This window comes from Aspergillus brunneoviolaceus, assembly GCF_003184695.1.
Source record: "Aspergillus brunneoviolaceus CBS 621.78 unplaced genomic scaffold BO95scaffold_52, whole genome shotgun sequence".
Classification (NCBI taxonomy): Eukaryota; Fungi; Ascomycota; class Eurotiomycetes; order Eurotiales; family Aspergillaceae; genus Aspergillus; species Aspergillus brunneoviolaceus.
The window spans coordinates 72,378-88,284 of NW_020290782.1; the positions used below are offsets into that span (position 1 = coordinate 72,378).

A 15,907-nucleotide genomic window follows, 5' to 3' on the forward strand; every position below is an offset into this window, starting at 1 on the left:
CGTTGGCCCTTTTTGTGAGGGAGAGGGAGGAGGTCAGTCCAGCCCTCCATGAAGTCAAGATTCGACCGTTTCCTCATCGCCATAATCTCGATGAAAGATTGGTACAACTGGAAGGCGTATGCGATCCTAATCCCATGCCAGATCCGGTGTGCGAACTTGGTAAGTCGGGCAAAGCAACAGAGCTGAAACTGGTGTTTGAGTCTGAACTTGTGCCAGTACCAGAGATTCTCCCCGACCTGGAGCCAGAACCGCCGCTAGAGCCAGGTTCAAGCCTCAAGCCAATTCTTGGTCGTGGGAAGACCAACCGCCACTGCGACCTCTACGGGAGCCTGTTTCGGAAACCCCAGTCGCAATGCAACCTTTGCAAGGCGCCTTTTGGGACCGTGATGCTTGGGCCTTCTCCAGTAGGACCAAGGACTAAGTTAATGGCGAAGAACAACAATAAGAGGATGAACCGGTCGAAGAGGATTTGCGGCCCGTGTCTGAGCCAATTCCAGAAGTGGTTGCTTATAAACACATCTTGTTTAGTTGAATTGTCGACTTGGCCATCTTTCTCAGCTTTTTTACCGTGTTCTCAATTGTCTTTTCATCAGTATCGTGGTGTGAATAATCGTTCTTGTAGATACAATCGGTCTTGCAGACCGTCTAAATTAGATGGCCAAGACTTTATCCCAAAATGGGGGTAGTTTGCGAGCCAAGCTCGGGTTCTGTGGGCATTCCCGCGCCCAAGAGGGATATTTCGTGCGGGGCTACCTTTCCTAGGAGTAGTCGCCGAGCCGTATCTCCGGCAGTGCGGAGTTGGTTCCTGCAGACAGTAAAGCGGGACGGCCGATCCCGCCCAGTCTCTGAATCCTCCGACCTTATCTTCTGGTCGCTTGCATCACATTCACGCGTCGCCTGCCCGGAATGAGAATAGTAGAAGCGGGCAGTCGAGAGTGCTTGAAATGAGTCACTCCTCACTAATGAGTGCCCTTGATTTCTTATGTCTTATGCCTGATCAGTGAGTCTTTCTGGTCTTTCAGACTGTCGAGACTTGCCTGTCTGACAAATCTGCAGGTGCTCCTGCTGATGTCTCGCATCCTTCGACTCGGAGGAGTATTCCGTGAAGAATCCAACATATAACACCCCGGGGCTATATTCCAATGCAATGGGACCATGACGACATCCCGTCAATCTGCCGTGCGCCCCGCTGAGGCATATCTGATGCGTCTCGCAAGGCACCATGGTTTCCAGAAGTGCGCGCCCAACAACTTGCGGCAAGGATCGTCATGCAGACTACGCATGAAGCACTATTCTCAATCACGTCCCCACGTGTGCTTGTTCCAGTCTGTCAGACCACCCTCGGTAGTCACGGAGATCTAACGGTCGTCCGTCTTAGCCGTGGCTGGCAGGGATGCAGGTTATAAAGCCGCGCATTCCTCCCTTTGCCACCATTCAACTTTCTTCTAACCACCCTCCGCCTCATTCCTCTCCTGCCTTAGAAGTCCAACAAACTAAGGCATGCCTTCTTTCGCCACCAAGGGCCTGGCCTCCCTGGCCCTAGGCGCCTCCTTTGTCCACGCCCAACTGTGGGATGAAGTCATCCAAACCAGCTACGGTCCCGTGCAGGGCTTCCAATACTTCAACCAGTCGACCCTGGAGAAGTACTTCGGCGTCTCGGAGTCCAACGTGACCGCCTTTCTGGGTGTTCCCTTCGCTGCGGACACGGGCTACGAGAACCGCTGGAAGGCTCCGCAGCCGCGCACGCCGTGGAATGAGACGCTGCAGGCGACGGCGTTCGGCCCGGCCTGTCCCAGCCAGTACGCCACGGACATCAGCGAGGACTGCCTCAGCCTGAACCTATGGACCAACGCAGGGAGCGCCAGCGACAAACTCCCTGTCATGGTGTGGAACCAAGGCAGCGACGAGACCTCAGACGACGCGTGGTGGTACGGCGGCGGCATGGCGCTCAAGGACGTGATCCTGATCACCTTCAACCGACGCGACGACGCCTTCGGCTACCTGGCGCACCCGGAACTCAACGAGGAAGGGCTGCAGCTTACCGGCCACAACACCTCCGGGAACTACGGCGTTCTCGACCAGCTGGAGGTGCTGAAGTGGGTGCGCAACAACATCGCCCAGTTCGGCGGCGACCCGGACCGCGTCGTCGTCGCGGGCCAGTCCTTCGGCTCGTCGCAGGTCTACCACGCCGTCAACAGCCCGCTGTTCACCGGCTACTTCCACGGCGGCATCTCCGAGTCCGGCATCCGGTACCCCTACGACCCGCTCCTGGCGGGCCTGGCCACCTCCTACGTGAACATGTCCACCGCCCTGTTCCACGGCGTCAACTACACGACCTTCCACAACGCCAGCAGCATCGCCGAACTCCGCACCCTGAGCATGGAGGACCTACTGGTGGGCTCCCAGGACCGCGTTAACAGCACCTGGATCGACCCCATCACCGCCCTCTCGGCGGGATACCCGCTCATTTTCAAGCCCGTCCTCGACGGCTACGTCCTGCCCTCGACCTACCTCGAAACCCTGATCAACGGGCCCGCCAACGACGTCCCCGTGATCACCGGCAACACGAAGGACGAGTCCGGCGCCTCGACCACGACCTCCTACACCGTCAAGCAGTACGAAGCCTACACCAAGGCCAAGTACGGCGACCTGTACGACGAGTACATCCGCCTGTACCCGGACAACGGCACCGCCGCGACGGGCGACCGCTCCTGGAACGCCGCCGCCCGCGATGCCTCGCTCATCGGCTCCTGGGCCTACGCGACGGACTGGTACAAGGCCGCCTCCTCCGACTTCTACACCTACTACTGGACGCATGCCCCGCCCGGTCAGGACCAGGGCGCCTTCCATCAGTCGGAGATCATGTACGCGTTGAACGCGCTGTACGCGAACGTGGACACCTACCCGTTCGCGGACGCGGATTGGGAGATCCAGGAGCGCATGTCGGCGTATTGGGCCAACTTTGCGAAGACCCTGGACCCGAACGAGGGTGGGTCGTACACGGGGAACAGCACGTTGCCGGTGTGGCGGCCGAACAGTAAGAACGGGACGCAGGTCGTGATGGAGTTGGGCGATGCGTTTGGCGATGTGGCGATCGCGGAGAAGCCGCAGGTCAAGTTTATGATGAAGTGGTTTCATGAACAGACTCCTTACTAGAGGAGGTGCTGCGCTTTAGGAGGAAGATTGGCGCGCCCGGGGAGGGGACGGGGGGGAGTGTCCAGACGGGGTGGTTTTGGTTAGACTAGGCCTTTCGGGGTGCTAAAGCATGGCTTGTTAGGCTGAGGATCCGTTCCATGTTCTTGTTACTAGGTCTGGAACCGAGAATCAGTGTACTGTATGTATCAATCACTGTTTGCCTGTAATGCACTTTGGTCCTTGTTCTCACGTAATACACGGTATATTCATAGTGTTTTCTTGCTGATGATAACGTATTTGTCAAGAGATTCGGCCATGCAAGCGGCCGGGTTCTAAAGGACTACTTGACTGGGCAGTTGACCGCATATAGGGCAAGGCAAAAGCACCATTATTTTGTTGCATGACTAATTTCTGGGGTTGCTAAACACAAGGCCCAGGGTCCAAAATATACAAATGAAAAGGGGAGTTTGTGTATCATTATACCTTTAATTGAAATCAACCAACATATCTCAATATTAGACTAAGGGGCTATAGGCTACCAAGAGTACTTCATAGTGAAAAGCTACCCTGCCAAGGAAGAACAGCACCCATTCCACTACAAACTAGCCACTTCCCTCGTTGTCAGGACGCCGAAGCTCGTATCAATATATGCATCCCTTTCAGCTGGAAAATATGAACGTTCTAGATCCTCTGCTCGACCTTCTCCTGTCAACCTCCAACATGGGGTATCTGCACCGCTCACAACGTGCCCATCGCTGATTTGTCCAAACTTGTTCTCTTCGCGTCCTGCCGTTAAGCATTCCTCGAGAAGATGCAGGGAGTGCATTAGCCTGGATTGTGCCAATCCAGTCCTCTTCCTGTCCGAGTCTTGGCGCACATCCTCCGATCTTGGCTTTGCTAGACACATCATCCTAGCGAATTGAGATTGCCTTGACAGCTTCCTAGTCTCTTGGCATCGGCCAGTCCGTGGCCTCGAGTTTCTTGGCTCGATTAGAGTACTACATAGTACCTAGTAGTATCCCACACGTAGCTCATCCGGACAGACGGGATAGGATTAGCCCTAACGATTGGGCAGTCTCAGGAATGAGGCTCCTCAAATACGAAGCACTACTTCATCTCGCAGTATTCTTCACCTCGACTCACAGATGCACAATCCAATCACGTTCGAGATGCACACAGTCCAACACGAAGCAAGCATGTTCGAGGGCAGCCTTCGTCTTTGAGCATCCAACAGCTTACTTGAAGTGAAGCAAAGACAACGCCATATCCAGTTCATCACACCACAACTGAGCACAGGTATATAAGGTCGTGTTGACCCTGCTCCTTTATCCCCCAGCAAAACACCCCAACAAACAGCACAACAAGTCATTCCCCTTCATACTCCCTATTTCACCCACGACCAAAATGCATCTTCCAACCACCACCGCCATCGTTCTGTCTGTCCTCGCCTATTCCGCCACCAGCCTCCCCTGCCACGAGCAGCAAGCCGACCAAACCATCCTCGAAGCCCCCATCCCCACCACCACCACCACCACCCGCGTCACCACCTCCGAGCACGTCTTCTTCAACACCAACGCCAACTCCGGCCTCTACCTCTGCGAGAACGCGCTCTTCCGGGGCTACTGCGTCCACTACACCTCTCCCTTTGGGCAGTGCAGTACGTCTGATTTCTCTCACCTACCTCTTCAAACCCCACCAAGCCCATCTTGATCACTTATGACTGAAACCCCCAAAACAGCAACCATCACCGATCAATTCCCGCCGGGAGATCGCGGCGTTTCGGCCGCGGGATCGGATCGGGGCAGTTGGTGTACGCTTTATTCGTGAGTTGCCCTCCTACTGGCTTACTGGGAACAGACTTGGGGATGGCTATTGAATCGTTGTATGCACCAGGGAATCGGGCTGTCATGGCCAGGAACTGCAGATTCATTTCCCCGGCTATGAGAATTTGGCGTACTTGGGGTGGAATGATCGGGCCAAGAGCTTTAATTGTGCGGCGGAGTGAGGGGGGGGCAAGGACCTTTCGCTTGGGGGGTGAGGCTTGCTGGAACAAAAAATATGTCTTTGTGGACCGCCGGGGGGGGGTTACAGAATGATAAGTGTCGCTTTCATTGTGGTGAGGTGCTTGTTCGATGTTAAGTAGGAAGTTGATCAGGCAATAAGTAAAGGCTTTCATGATGAAATGAAGGAACACTTCATACAAATATTTCCTCGGAAAAAATCTCTTGCACACCTTGTGCAGTGCATCATAGATGTTAATGAGATTTGTGCTGCCCCCTTACAGTCAGTTGGCTCTTACCGGATCACCCAGGGGTATTCCTAGCTAGTGTATCTGTTCTGGAGTAGAAATACAAAGATATATATATCAGCTAGATTACAAACGTCCATGTAGCTTAAGACTTCGCAAATTAGTATCTTTGGCTGTTTTTTGATATGTTATGTAATGAGGAGAAAAGAATCTCTCTACCACTGGACAGATATGGGCTCTCGGTAACAGCCTATGAACGGATGAATAAAGATGAATTGATCAAGTGATTGATTGATTGAAGAACATAAGGTCGATAATGAAAGAGAGAACAGGAGAAGGGAGGTAGAAGGAAGGAAATCACCGCTTGCTCCGTAAGAAAGACGCAGTCGCCTCCTCGCCCTTGTCGCCACAGTATACGACGTAGTGACTTGTGATTTCATGTATTCTACTGAAGCCCCAATTTACTTCCCGTAGTCTGAAGAAATATTTTGATATTCAAATATACTTAGTTTTATTAATGTAGTGGTAGCTTGATTATTCAGGTAGCCGGCTCAGATATTTAGCAGTTCACCTAGAAACTATGTTACGTCACTTGAAGGCCTATAACTACCTTGATACTATACCGCTACTGATCGAATCGATACTGCCACGCCGTACGCTTATGGCTTGTCTTGAGTGAACTAGACTTCTATACCTAGTCCAGTCGTCTTTTTGACAGTCGTCTTTCCAACGGAGTCCCTCAGGATACGCATCAAGAAAAATCGTCTTCAACGTCTTCAGACTGCTGCTGGCTGGAGACATCCTCCGCCCCTGCCGTCTCCGGCTGCTGCTGCCCCAGATACTGACTGACCGCCGGACTGGCCATGAGCTCGTCTCTCTGCAACACTCCAGTTAGCAACGCAATCGCAAGACAAACATGCCCAGAGACAACATACCCGCATGGCCAAACCCTCAATCCCCCGACCCAACAGGTTCATCTCCAACGCCCGTAACCGCTTAATCATATCATAAACATCCGGCCTGAACATCGCCCGCATGTCCTCATTCTCATCGATTTCAGACACCATCAGCCCCGTCTCCCTGAGCACCCAAGCCTGCGTCTCCAGCCTCTCAAGAATAAGTACCACCGCGCGAAGCTGAATGATATCCCAATGCGGGTCCGCACGGAGCAGCTCGCTGAGATGAGCCGAATCCCGCAACTCAGCCCCCTTCCACAGAGCCTTCAGCTCACGCCCCCCATCATTGGTCTGGAGGACCGTGAAATCCAACCCATCCTCCTCATTCACACACGCCCACCAGATGATCGAGCTTTCCCAGGCCGTGGTGGGGGCTGACTCGGAATCTGTAGCCGAAGTATACACCCGCACACCCGGTGGCTCCTTACAGAACGCCTTCTTAACGACCTTCAGCGGATCATCGTCCGGAATATCCAGATCCAGGAATACCTGCTTCGCATCGGCGGTCTCTCGATCCAGAAAGCCGTAAGAGAAGATCATCTCCGACGCGGGTTTCTCGTCGCCGTACCTTTTCATGTCCAGAGTAAGCCCCATACCTTCACTCAACCAGCCCAAGCCCTCATACTATGCGACATGATGAAAACTCACGAGATAGTCACCTCTTCCCCGGCACGCACTCTCTTCCCGTACCGCAACTGCAGCACCACATTCCCCTCCGCATCCTCATCGTACAGCGCCTTGACCGTCTCTTCAGAGCTATGATTCGCCATGTCAATGCAGGGCACCATCGCATGCCCGCTGGTCGGGAGATCGACCATCCGGGACCGATACAGCGCGTCGACGTATTTCCAGTCCTCGAGTGTCAACCGCGCCGCCTCTTCTCCAGCAACGTCATCATCACCATCACCTTCAAGATCATCACCGTCAGGATCAGCATCCTCGCCACCCCACCAAACCTCCCTGCACCAGTCAATCCCCCGCGTCGCCTCCCGCAGCCGCGCAAACTCCTTCTCCAACGCCGCCAGCTTCGCATGCACCGCCAGCCGCAACGAGGTCCCGCGCAGCAGCTCCAACTCCGCCTCCGAGTAGAACGTGGGCAGCGGAATCTCCCGCGGCATGTACTTCATATACTCCGTCCAGGGGCCCGCCACCCCCACCGCTTGGCTTTGGCCCGTGCAATCCGGACTGGAGTGGGTGATCTGCATGAGCAAGAAGATCAAGATCGCGCCGCGCGGAGTCTGGCTTCCTTGGTTAGCATGTCTCTCATATAAACCACCGAGCCCACCCCCCGTCCCCTCGAGTCCAGAATTTCTAGAACCAGAAAACCCACGGACTCAGGATAAGAATAAAGAACAAGGGGAGAAACATACCCGAGCAAACTCCCCAACAGCCTCCAGCACCGCCCTCAGCCGGCCATCCGACTTGGCATACCCATGCACCGTCTCCAACGACAGGATCAAATCCGGGGGCACCTTCAACAGAACCCCCGTATCCACGGCGCCAAGGGCGGACTCGCCCCCGGCGCGGTCTTCTGTGGCGATGATCCCTGTGCCTTTGTTGCTGTTGCTGCTGCTGCTGCTGCTGCTGCTGCCCGAGGTATCATTCTCGTGGTGATCCGCACCCAGAGTACCGAAGACAACGCTCTCGACCCCGATTCCATTGAGCTTCACCCATGCCGGCAGCGTCTCGATCGGTAAGTGAGCGCGCTTCATCTTGGCTATTCAAACAACTCGGTGCTAGAAGCTGTTTGCATAGCATTACCCAGCATGCAGTGTATAAGAGGGTGGGGTGGGGGAAGAGGGATGTTTTGATTTGCCGCTGACATTCCGCCCTGCCTCCCCGTACTCCCGTCTCTTATCGATAAGCACCCCAGTAACCCTAAGCCCTAGGGTCAAACTCATTACGGCATGGAGACGTCATGCAGCGCCAAGGACGGTCATGACCCATTACCGGGGTAAAAGTCACTGGATTGACCATGGAGTATATAACCCCAGCTAGGAGGTAGCATTGTCGTTGATGTCATTCTCTCCTATAATTCGGATCTCTTCCATACAATTACAATCAGTTATATTTCCAACTTTGCTACCTTCACTTCTAGTGTCGAGTCGAGGTAAATACTACGAGCCAGAGATCTACAACCCCAAGAGCATACCTACGAAACCGCAAGAATGTCCCTGTTCACCACGACACGCATCGCTTCGAGACTCCCCGGTCTGCTCGCGAGGCAGCAGCAACAAGCCCTTAGGATTGCCGCCCCAGCCACCACGGCGCAAGCCCGTCTGAACAGCTCATGGGTGGGCACCAAGGCCGAAGACCACGCCGTCAACCGGACCAAGAAGCGCGACACGACCGATGTCTCGACCGATGCCTCGGCGGCCGGGCAGGAGGACCGAGAGTCGAGCTACGGGGTGCCGGACAGCTCTAAGCAGGGGGGCGCCACGGAGCGCGGGGGGCTGAAGCACGAGCGCAAGGCCAAGAAGGAACATCCCAAGGCGCCGGAGCCGGTCATCGGGATGAATGATGAGAGAGGACAGGTATTTTGCACACCCTTATTTTCTTGTTGATGTGATATGATCCCGGTGTGTTGGGGCGGATTCGGCTAACTCACCTATCTCTCAGCGAGGTCACTAAATATCGACGGACGAGGATTGCTGGCTTCACGCCAGTCGTTGACACTACTTGTTTTTGCAGTTGAAACGCTCGTGTTCTCTTCGTGATTGTAGCATCATCTCGGTTTATAGTTTCATTATCATGTTAACTGTACATAGATTGTATTCGGGGGGAATCTATCGGCCAGGTTTAAAAGAAAGAATCTAAGAAAGGCAAGATTAGTCTGTGCATGATTGGTAAACAACCACAGAATCCACTTACGTCGTGTTTCCCAACTTCCACAATCTCGTCCTCGGAGACACGAGTGCCACCGATTCCTTCGATGTATGAGATGGGCACATCTCCCATGACCTTGCGGGCAACGTCGCCGACTGTGCTGTTTCTACTCATTGTCAGCACATTCCCTGTTAGCTTGATCCAGTGACTACTCACTTGCCCACGAGGACACAGTCTCGGAAGACTGCCGTCCCAGCTCCGGATGAGAAGGTATGGATATTGCGGACAGGGAACACGGGTACAAGCCCCAGGAGTTCCGCGGCACGCGAAAGACACTGGACAACACCGGTGGACCCGAATCGATACAGAACCATATCTTTCAAGTTTTCGACACGCCTGGGAGTCTCAGGGTTAGCTTTTCTATGGATAAGTCAGGTTCTGTGTGTCGTACGTTTTCAGCTTCTCGTCCATCTCCTTGAGGCCACCTCCATCCGGATCACCCATATCAATCAGGTCCTCTCGCATATCTACGAACTCGCTTCCTTCAATGTATTTGATATAGCCCTGCTTTGCAAGTCGGCGCAGGAAAACTTCCGAGATGGCGGAGCACAGCACGATCGACTTCGGATCTTGCATCTTGGCGATCTTGCTGATATTCTAGCGTCCCGCATATTAGTCCAAGGGCACATACATCCAGAGCGCGGAAGCACACACCTTGTCCGCATCGGGATGGTCGATCTTATTCAAGGCAAACACGGTAGGGAACTTCTCGTCGATGAACGTCGTGACCACCTTCTCCACTGTCTCATCCGACCAGGCCTCCAATGGCTCCTTGAGCGCCAACTTATCCAGGCACCGTCCAACGATGGAGGATGTACTTCCGTAACCGGAGAACTGAGCCTGCAATGTATCCACGGCCGTTGATTCTAGCTGGAGCGTCAGAGAGCCTGCCACAAATCCATCCACCACGCCGTCAACTCACTTGTAGCCACATGTCTCCTCTTGATCGATCCCCTGGAATCACAAAATCAGCTTCTCCATCTAGTCTGTGATTCCAAAACGCGACCGTACCATTTCTGCATCAAGTTGCCAAGCACCCATCGCACAATCTCAGAGTGAAGCCACTCGATATCTTGTGAGGGGTCGTAGCCTCGTGTGGCCTTGCCTGCAGACATCCGGTTAGCCCTTTTCAGTCCACCAAGTTACCCCTCGAGGCCCAATCGGCTTAAGCCCCCAGATATGTGGTTGTACCTTCTGCATCCGTCGTCCCGCTCACATCCACCACGTGAATCAGCGCATCGGCATGGCGCAGGTCGTCCAAGAATTTATTCCCCAAGCCGCGGCCCTGGTGCGCGCCCGGAACCAGACCAGCTACATCCAAGAGCTCGATCGGCACCGAGCGGCGGCCCTCCACGCAACCCCCGTAGTTCGGTCGGCATTTGTCGGAAACGTTCAGTCTTTGGCAGGCGCATTCGATTTGAAGATAACCGATAGCGCGCTGGGGATCGATGGTGGTGAATCTGCGACAGGAATCAGCGCTGTTCGGTGGACGGTTGGCAAATCGCTGGGTGGGTGGGTGTCAAAACGCACGGAAAGTTTCCTACGCAGTGGTTATGATAGTAAGTACACGATAAGCGCCGAAGAGACTAGCTGTAGTAGCAGCAGAACATACCAACTTTGGAGGAAGCATCGGTCAAACTGTTGAGGGTGGTTGACTTTCCGCTCGACGGCTACAGGTTCCCCTCATTGGAATCAGCAGTGGATCAGACGGTGGGTGGCATGGAGAAGATAAAAAAGACCTTTCCCACCAAGCCGATCAATGGATCTCTTGGCATCTTTATATATAGTATCCCAGGTGTAGATGAAGTGCACGACGACTCGGAAATAAGAAAATAGTTCTTTTGCGTCTAGGTTATGATGGGTTTCGTTCGAAAAAGCATTTCTGCAGGAGCGGGGAAACATTCAATTTCTGCCGGCTGTACGAGGAAGGCGGTCTGGCGGTCTGCGGCCTGCATGACCGTTTTGAGATACCGCGGCGGTCACTGCACACATCACCACCCCCGGTCTCGGTTTCGAAGGGCTGGAATCACGATTTAGTGGGAGAGCTGGCAAGTCTGGAGGCTGCTGGCTCTTATTAGACAAGAAAAGCTTGCAGGACATGTATCAGAGCACGAGACAGAGCACGAGACAGAGCACGAGACTGTCCATACTCACCTGCATGGTAATCATCCTGCAGTGTCTTGTTAGTATTCTTAAAATACCTATTGCGGTTCATATGCATAGCGTGCCCAATTGGTGAGATGAGCAATCCTTTTACACGGGAACATCTATAAAGTGACAGGTACCGCTTTACAGCCGCTAGCCACAAGCCTCAGCAGTCAAGTACAATCATGATGCATGGATTGCGTAGTCGCGATTTCGCAGACATTGTTGGGAAGTAAACTATATACAGGACGTAGAGTATCATCAATTCCACCACATAATCTGTGAGTTGCCCCTGGCACCCTCACACCTCAGGAATCGTGTCCAATTAAGCATCCAACAACGGAGGGACCTTCTCGACAAGGTATTCGACGATGGCATCGGGGCCGCGCTCGACCTGGAGGCCTTCGGGGATGGCGTGGAGCTTGATGGTGGGGTTGATCGAACGAGCAATGGAGTGGATCTCCTGAGCCTGCTCGGCAGTCCACATGGAAGCGCTGAACTGTAGATCAAAGTCAGGACACATACCAGAGGTAGAAAGTCACCCGCCAGCGAACAGGTGCTCGCGGTGGAGGAATTCAACTTACCAGAACGTCAGGCATGTGCTCCTTGACCTTGGGTTCGACCTCCTCGATCTCTGTTCGAGCTCGTGGTCAGTCAAGTACATGACAAAGACATTCAGACAATCAGTTCACTCACTCTCGCAGTTGTCAACGTGGATGATAGTGTAGCGGTCCTTGAGAGCCTCGATAAGGCGGCCGATCAGGCGCTTGGCTCTCTCGGGAGCAGTGTTGACGGTGACGAGACGGAAGGGGCCCTTGGGAGACATGATGACTGATTTTTAGAATGTGCTTTGATTTGGATTCCTACAACGTTGCGACGGCGTACCTGGTAGCCTTTTAAATCAGCGCAGAGCGCATTGCGAGTTCGCCGCTTTCTCCGACCGAGATCCCCGCTGGCGACATCCCCACAACCGCGGCGTGGGGAAGTGTTGAAGTGGGCTGTTTAGTGTAAAGTGTACGGAGTAGCAGTCAGCCATCGCCGGGTTTCGTCCGAGAGAGAAGAGAGTTCAAGTCACCAAACGGTTCAACCACCTCCGAACTTCCCACCCGGCCTCGATTCGCCATTTGCCCCACCTCTTATTTTTACCCCTCCCCGCACCAGAAAAGAGGGGTGGCAGCTGCGATGTCGGGGTAGTTATATGCCGCATTCCTCTTAAAAGCGTGGAATCCACTGTTCTACACATCTCCCACGTTCGCATCATACACTCACATACCTTGCACTCATCCTTCATTCACCATGTCTAAAATCGCATCCACCTTCTCGCGTATGTGAACGGTCCGAACAAGAAAATCCTTCAGCTGCTAACCCCCCACCAGGTCTTGTGCGCTTCGTTCCTAAGTCAAATCCATCCAAGATCCTTATCGGCGAGCCCGTCGATGCCTCCATTGATGTGGGTTTGGCCGTCTACAAGGGCCAGGAAGTCGCTGTGCGACCTTTCTCCGGCACTTCGGTCCTGAACCCCGGCCAGAAGACCGACGCGACCGAGACCATCGAGCGCATTCTTTCCCCATTGGCACAGAGCGAAGTCGGCACCATCCGGTGCATTGGCTTGAACTATGTCTCCCACGCCGCTGAGATGAAGCTGGACATTCCCACCGTCCCTACGCTGTTCATGAAGCCCCCGACGGCACTCTCGGACCCGTGGCCCGCTCCTACCGTCCTGCCCAAGATCACACAGAAGGACAACACCGGTGACTACGAGTCGGAGATGGTCATCGTCATCGGCCGTGACGCGAAGGATGTGAGCGAGGAGGAGGCGCTGGACTACGTGCTCGGATACACGGCTGCCAACGACGTCTCCAGCCGGACCTCCCAGATGAACCAGAGCCAGTGGTGCTTCTCCAAGGGATTCGATACCTCGTGCCCTATCGGTATGCATGACCTCCCTGCACCAGAAAGCACACCCTCGACCTCATCATAGCAGCATATCTCTGACTCGGATTGAAAATAGGTCCCGTCCTCGTCTCCGCCGCCCAAGTCCCCGACGCCAGCAAGCTCCACATCAAGGGATCCAAGAACGGCAAGGTCCTGCAGGACTGCCCTCTCACGTATGTTTGGCTGATGGTCCTGACGAGTCGGCACGCAATATAGAAGCTAACCATTTGTGTATAGTGACCTGATCTTCAGCGTTCCTCAGCTCGTCAGCTTCCTATCGCAGGGCACCACCATCCCCGCTGGAACTATCATCCTGACCGGTACTCCCCCCGGCGTGGGCGCTGCCAAGAACCCCAAGGAGTTCCTGAAGCACGGCGATGAGTTTGCAGTTGAGCTGCAGCCTCACGTCGGCACGTTGATCACCAAGATCGAGAATCAAGCCTGAAATGCCATAGCAAGTTTACGATAGTATAGATAATAGATTTTGTCAAGCGTGTGCCTTAATGGAGCGATTCGTAACGTAGCATCTCCTTCTAATTTCAACCTTCCCAAATAGCTCAGAGTAGGTCGGATAGGTTACGTGCAAAACCGAAGCTTAGTCGGTTAGCATACTCGCCGCCCGCTGTACATCATGCGTAATGCCTTCTCGCAGTTCCATGCTTCATGATGGGCAAAGCATTGCCGGCATTTCCGTCCACTGGATGCATGCCGATGCGTACGTAGCTTCGAGGCCACATCCCCACGATGACTAATTCAGCTCCCCACAATCGCAGAACACAGCAGTTGCCGTGCGCCGGAGAGATGCCAGTGCTCCGGTGGTTGAGATTGATATGAGGCAAAAGCTGTTCTTGATCCATTAGAACCCTGGCTATTCTTTACCATTGACTCCGAGGACCGTCAGTGTCGATAAGCGACCTGTTCACACACATTTCGTGATACTCCGATCACAAGGTTATGTGCAATCGCAATCTGAACCGCTGCGCGCCCGGGTTATCCGACCGGATAGGGTGGGTAAAATCAGTTCCGCCGGAATTAATCAGTCCCGAGGGCCGACCGGCTCGGGTTCCCGCCTTTGCGATAAGGACAAACCGACGACTTGCAGTGCACATGTTAGCAAGCAAAACAACCCAACCAAACAATTCCTGGTTCGATCTAGTGAGATGGGTAGATTTCCCGGGGGAATATCTCTGTGGTAACCAAGACAAATATTCATGTCTTCATTGGTAGCAAGTCTGCATGAGATTGTTGCTACCAGCTCTTCTAAATATTCCAACCCTCAGGCTGAGCTAGGGGGGTTCTACCTGCACGGCTACTACGGCGATGATTACTATCCTGTCAAGTCTCTCCTACATAAAGGAAGCCATCTCCTTAGACGTCCTTACACTCGAAGCACAAACGATACGCCGTCCAAAGCGCCTCCTCCACGTCACACGTCCCGAAGACTTCCCCAAGCCCCCGACCACCCATCTAATCCCAGTCCCCGCACTTCACCCGCTCCGCCCGACCACCCAGCACTATGTGCAATGGCAAACCCCCAACGTCCGTCGGCCGGTTTTTGTCCATGTCCTCCACAGATAGTCCCGCTAAATCTCCGTAGGTATTGGCGTCCTGAAGCTACGGTTCGGCCCCGGAGGACTTAGCTGATATCGGGGTCTATCTTGACACGGGCGCTCAGAAAGTTTTGTAATGATTTCCGGGGGTGATGAGCCCCGTAGCCTCAGCAAATCAGAGATGAACGCTACCGCTTTTCCGATGTACTTGCAGGTGCGAAAAGGGGCTTTTTATTAGCAATATCGGGTCACTAGACTGCTCACAAGGTAGACATCAGTTTCAGGGTTCTTCGAGGAATCGCTCTGATGTAGCGATTTGACGGGTTAAGGGTCAGTCAGGCGCGTCGGTGATATATCAGCAGCGATGGGCGAAGAATTCCCACCAGGTAGTCCTAGTAGGTTTGATGGGTGCACGTTTAGAAACACTTCTCAGTGCTCTAGAACTTCTTTTGTGCAGGCTTACTGACCACTAAGGGCGGAGTATGGGAGACGCCATGGTACACAAGCCATCGTTGAGTTGGCTGTTGTGGTTGAAGTATTTTCCTCTTTGGGTAAGGCTCGGTTTACTTGCATCTCCCAGTCCGATCCGATCCCGGGCCCAGTTTTGGCACTGCTTCCTCAACTATGCATGTCTCTGGGCCACCCAGTTTTAATCTCAATCCATGGCGATGATCAGTATCTATACAATATTGCCTTTCTTTCGCAGCACACACAGCTGAATTCGAACGCCGATTCCAACCACTAACTTCTCCTATCTGTTGTGATGCAATGGTGTTCGTCTTACGGCCCGTGCTGGCTCCACGTCGGCTGCAGCTGCAGCAGCCAAACTTTCCCCTCACCTCAGCTTAAGGGTCCCGACCTCCCAATTATTGCCTGCACCGCACCTGTCGCTTGAGTGCCACCAGAAAAAGAACAAGCGACGTCACAAATGATACATACCTATGCAACCATCCATACCACGCTGTGAGGTGGCCGGCTCTGACGGATGCAAGCCACCACCGCAGAAGCCCAGCCGACTTGCTCCCCCCCCCGCATGAGTCCCAACTTCCCAA

General features: G+C 53.9%; 8 protein-coding genes across 8 annotated transcripts; 5 read left to right on the forward strand and 3 right to left on the reverse strand.

Annotated features, from left to right (window-relative positions):
- Positions 1 to 1,500: 1,500 nt before the first annotated feature.
- BO95DRAFT_475070 (carboxylesterase/lipase family protein) lies at positions 1,501 to 3,156 on the forward strand (the record flags this gene model as incomplete). Its single annotated transcript, XM_025589828.1, has 1 exon — positions 1,501 to 3,156. The coding sequence occupies one exon, from the start codon at positions 1,501 to 1,503 to the stop codon at positions 3,154 to 3,156; it is 1,656 nt and encodes a 551-aa protein (XP_025440098.1).
- Positions 3,157 to 4,481: 1,325 nt separating this feature from the next.
- Positions 4,482 to 5,144, forward strand: BO95DRAFT_444954 (uncharacterized protein). The gene is made up of 3 exons (XM_025587017.1): positions 4,482 to 4,792; positions 4,874 to 4,958; positions 5,029 to 5,144. Exons 1-3 carry the CDS (start codon positions 4,540 to 4,542, stop codon positions 5,138 to 5,140), a joined length of 450 nt encoding a protein of 149 aa, XP_025440099.1. The 5' UTR covers positions 4,482 to 4,539; the 3' UTR covers positions 5,141 to 5,144.
- Positions 5,145 to 5,945: 801 nt separating this feature from the next.
- Positions 5,946 to 8,139, reverse strand: BO95DRAFT_516222 (SET domain-containing protein). The gene is made up of 4 exons (XM_025591803.1): positions 7,710 to 8,139; positions 6,988 to 7,577; positions 6,319 to 6,907; positions 5,946 to 6,260 (listed from the first exon to the last, which is right to left on the reverse strand). The coding sequence occupies exons 1-4, from the start codon at positions 8,049 to 8,051 to the stop codon at positions 6,135 to 6,137; spliced, it is 1,647 nt and encodes a 548-aa protein (XP_025440100.1). The 5' UTR covers positions 8,052 to 8,139; the 3' UTR covers positions 5,946 to 6,134.
- Positions 8,140 to 8,356: 217 nt separating this feature from the next.
- BO95DRAFT_444956 (uncharacterized protein) lies at positions 8,357 to 9,111 on the forward strand. Its single transcript, XM_025587018.1, has 2 exons — positions 8,357 to 8,873; positions 8,959 to 9,111. The coding sequence occupies exons 1-2, from the start codon at positions 8,508 to 8,510 to the stop codon at positions 8,968 to 8,970; spliced, it is 378 nt and encodes a 125-aa protein (XP_025440101.1). The 5' UTR covers positions 8,357 to 8,507; the 3' UTR covers positions 8,971 to 9,111.
- BO95DRAFT_444958 (Ygr210 GTPase family protein) lies at positions 9,069 to 11,077 on the reverse strand. Its single transcript, XM_025587019.1, has 11 exons — positions 10,965 to 11,077; positions 10,838 to 10,895; positions 10,756 to 10,765; positions 10,417 to 10,685; positions 10,237 to 10,330; positions 10,148 to 10,179; positions 9,880 to 10,091; positions 9,617 to 9,822; positions 9,382 to 9,561; positions 9,211 to 9,331; positions 9,069 to 9,152 (listed from the first exon to the last, which is right to left on the reverse strand). The coding sequence occupies exons 1-11, from the start codon at positions 10,998 to 11,000 to the stop codon at positions 9,126 to 9,128; spliced, it is 1,245 nt and encodes a 414-aa protein (XP_025440102.1). The 5' UTR covers positions 11,001 to 11,077; the 3' UTR covers positions 9,069 to 9,125.
- Positions 11,078 to 11,557: 480 nt separating this feature from the next.
- On the reverse strand, positions 11,558 to 12,295 carry BO95DRAFT_444960 (uncharacterized protein). Its single transcript, XM_025587020.1, has 3 exons — positions 12,067 to 12,295; positions 11,955 to 12,004; positions 11,558 to 11,869 (listed from the first exon to the last, which is right to left on the reverse strand). The coding sequence occupies exons 1-3, from the start codon at positions 12,194 to 12,196 to the stop codon at positions 11,696 to 11,698; spliced, it is 354 nt and encodes a 117-aa protein (XP_025440103.1). The 5' UTR covers positions 12,197 to 12,295; the 3' UTR covers positions 11,558 to 11,695.
- Positions 12,296 to 12,483: 188 nt separating this feature from the next.
- Positions 12,484 to 13,802, forward strand: BO95DRAFT_444963 (fumarylacetoacetate hydrolase family protein). The gene is made up of 4 exons (XM_025587021.1): positions 12,484 to 12,694; positions 12,747 to 13,301; positions 13,382 to 13,478; positions 13,543 to 13,802. Exons 1-4 carry the CDS (start codon positions 12,667 to 12,669, stop codon positions 13,748 to 13,750), a joined length of 888 nt encoding a protein of 295 aa, XP_025440104.1. The 5' UTR covers positions 12,484 to 12,666; the 3' UTR covers positions 13,751 to 13,802.
- Positions 13,803 to 14,436: 634 nt separating this feature from the next.
- Positions 14,437 to 14,999, forward strand: BO95DRAFT_444964 (uncharacterized protein). The gene has a single exon (XM_025587022.1). The coding sequence runs from the start codon at positions 14,517 to 14,519 to the stop codon at positions 14,943 to 14,945; it is 429 nt and encodes a 142-aa protein (XP_025440105.1). The 5' UTR covers positions 14,437 to 14,516; the 3' UTR covers positions 14,946 to 14,999.
- The last annotated feature ends 908 nt before the right edge of the window (positions 15,000 to 15,907 follow it).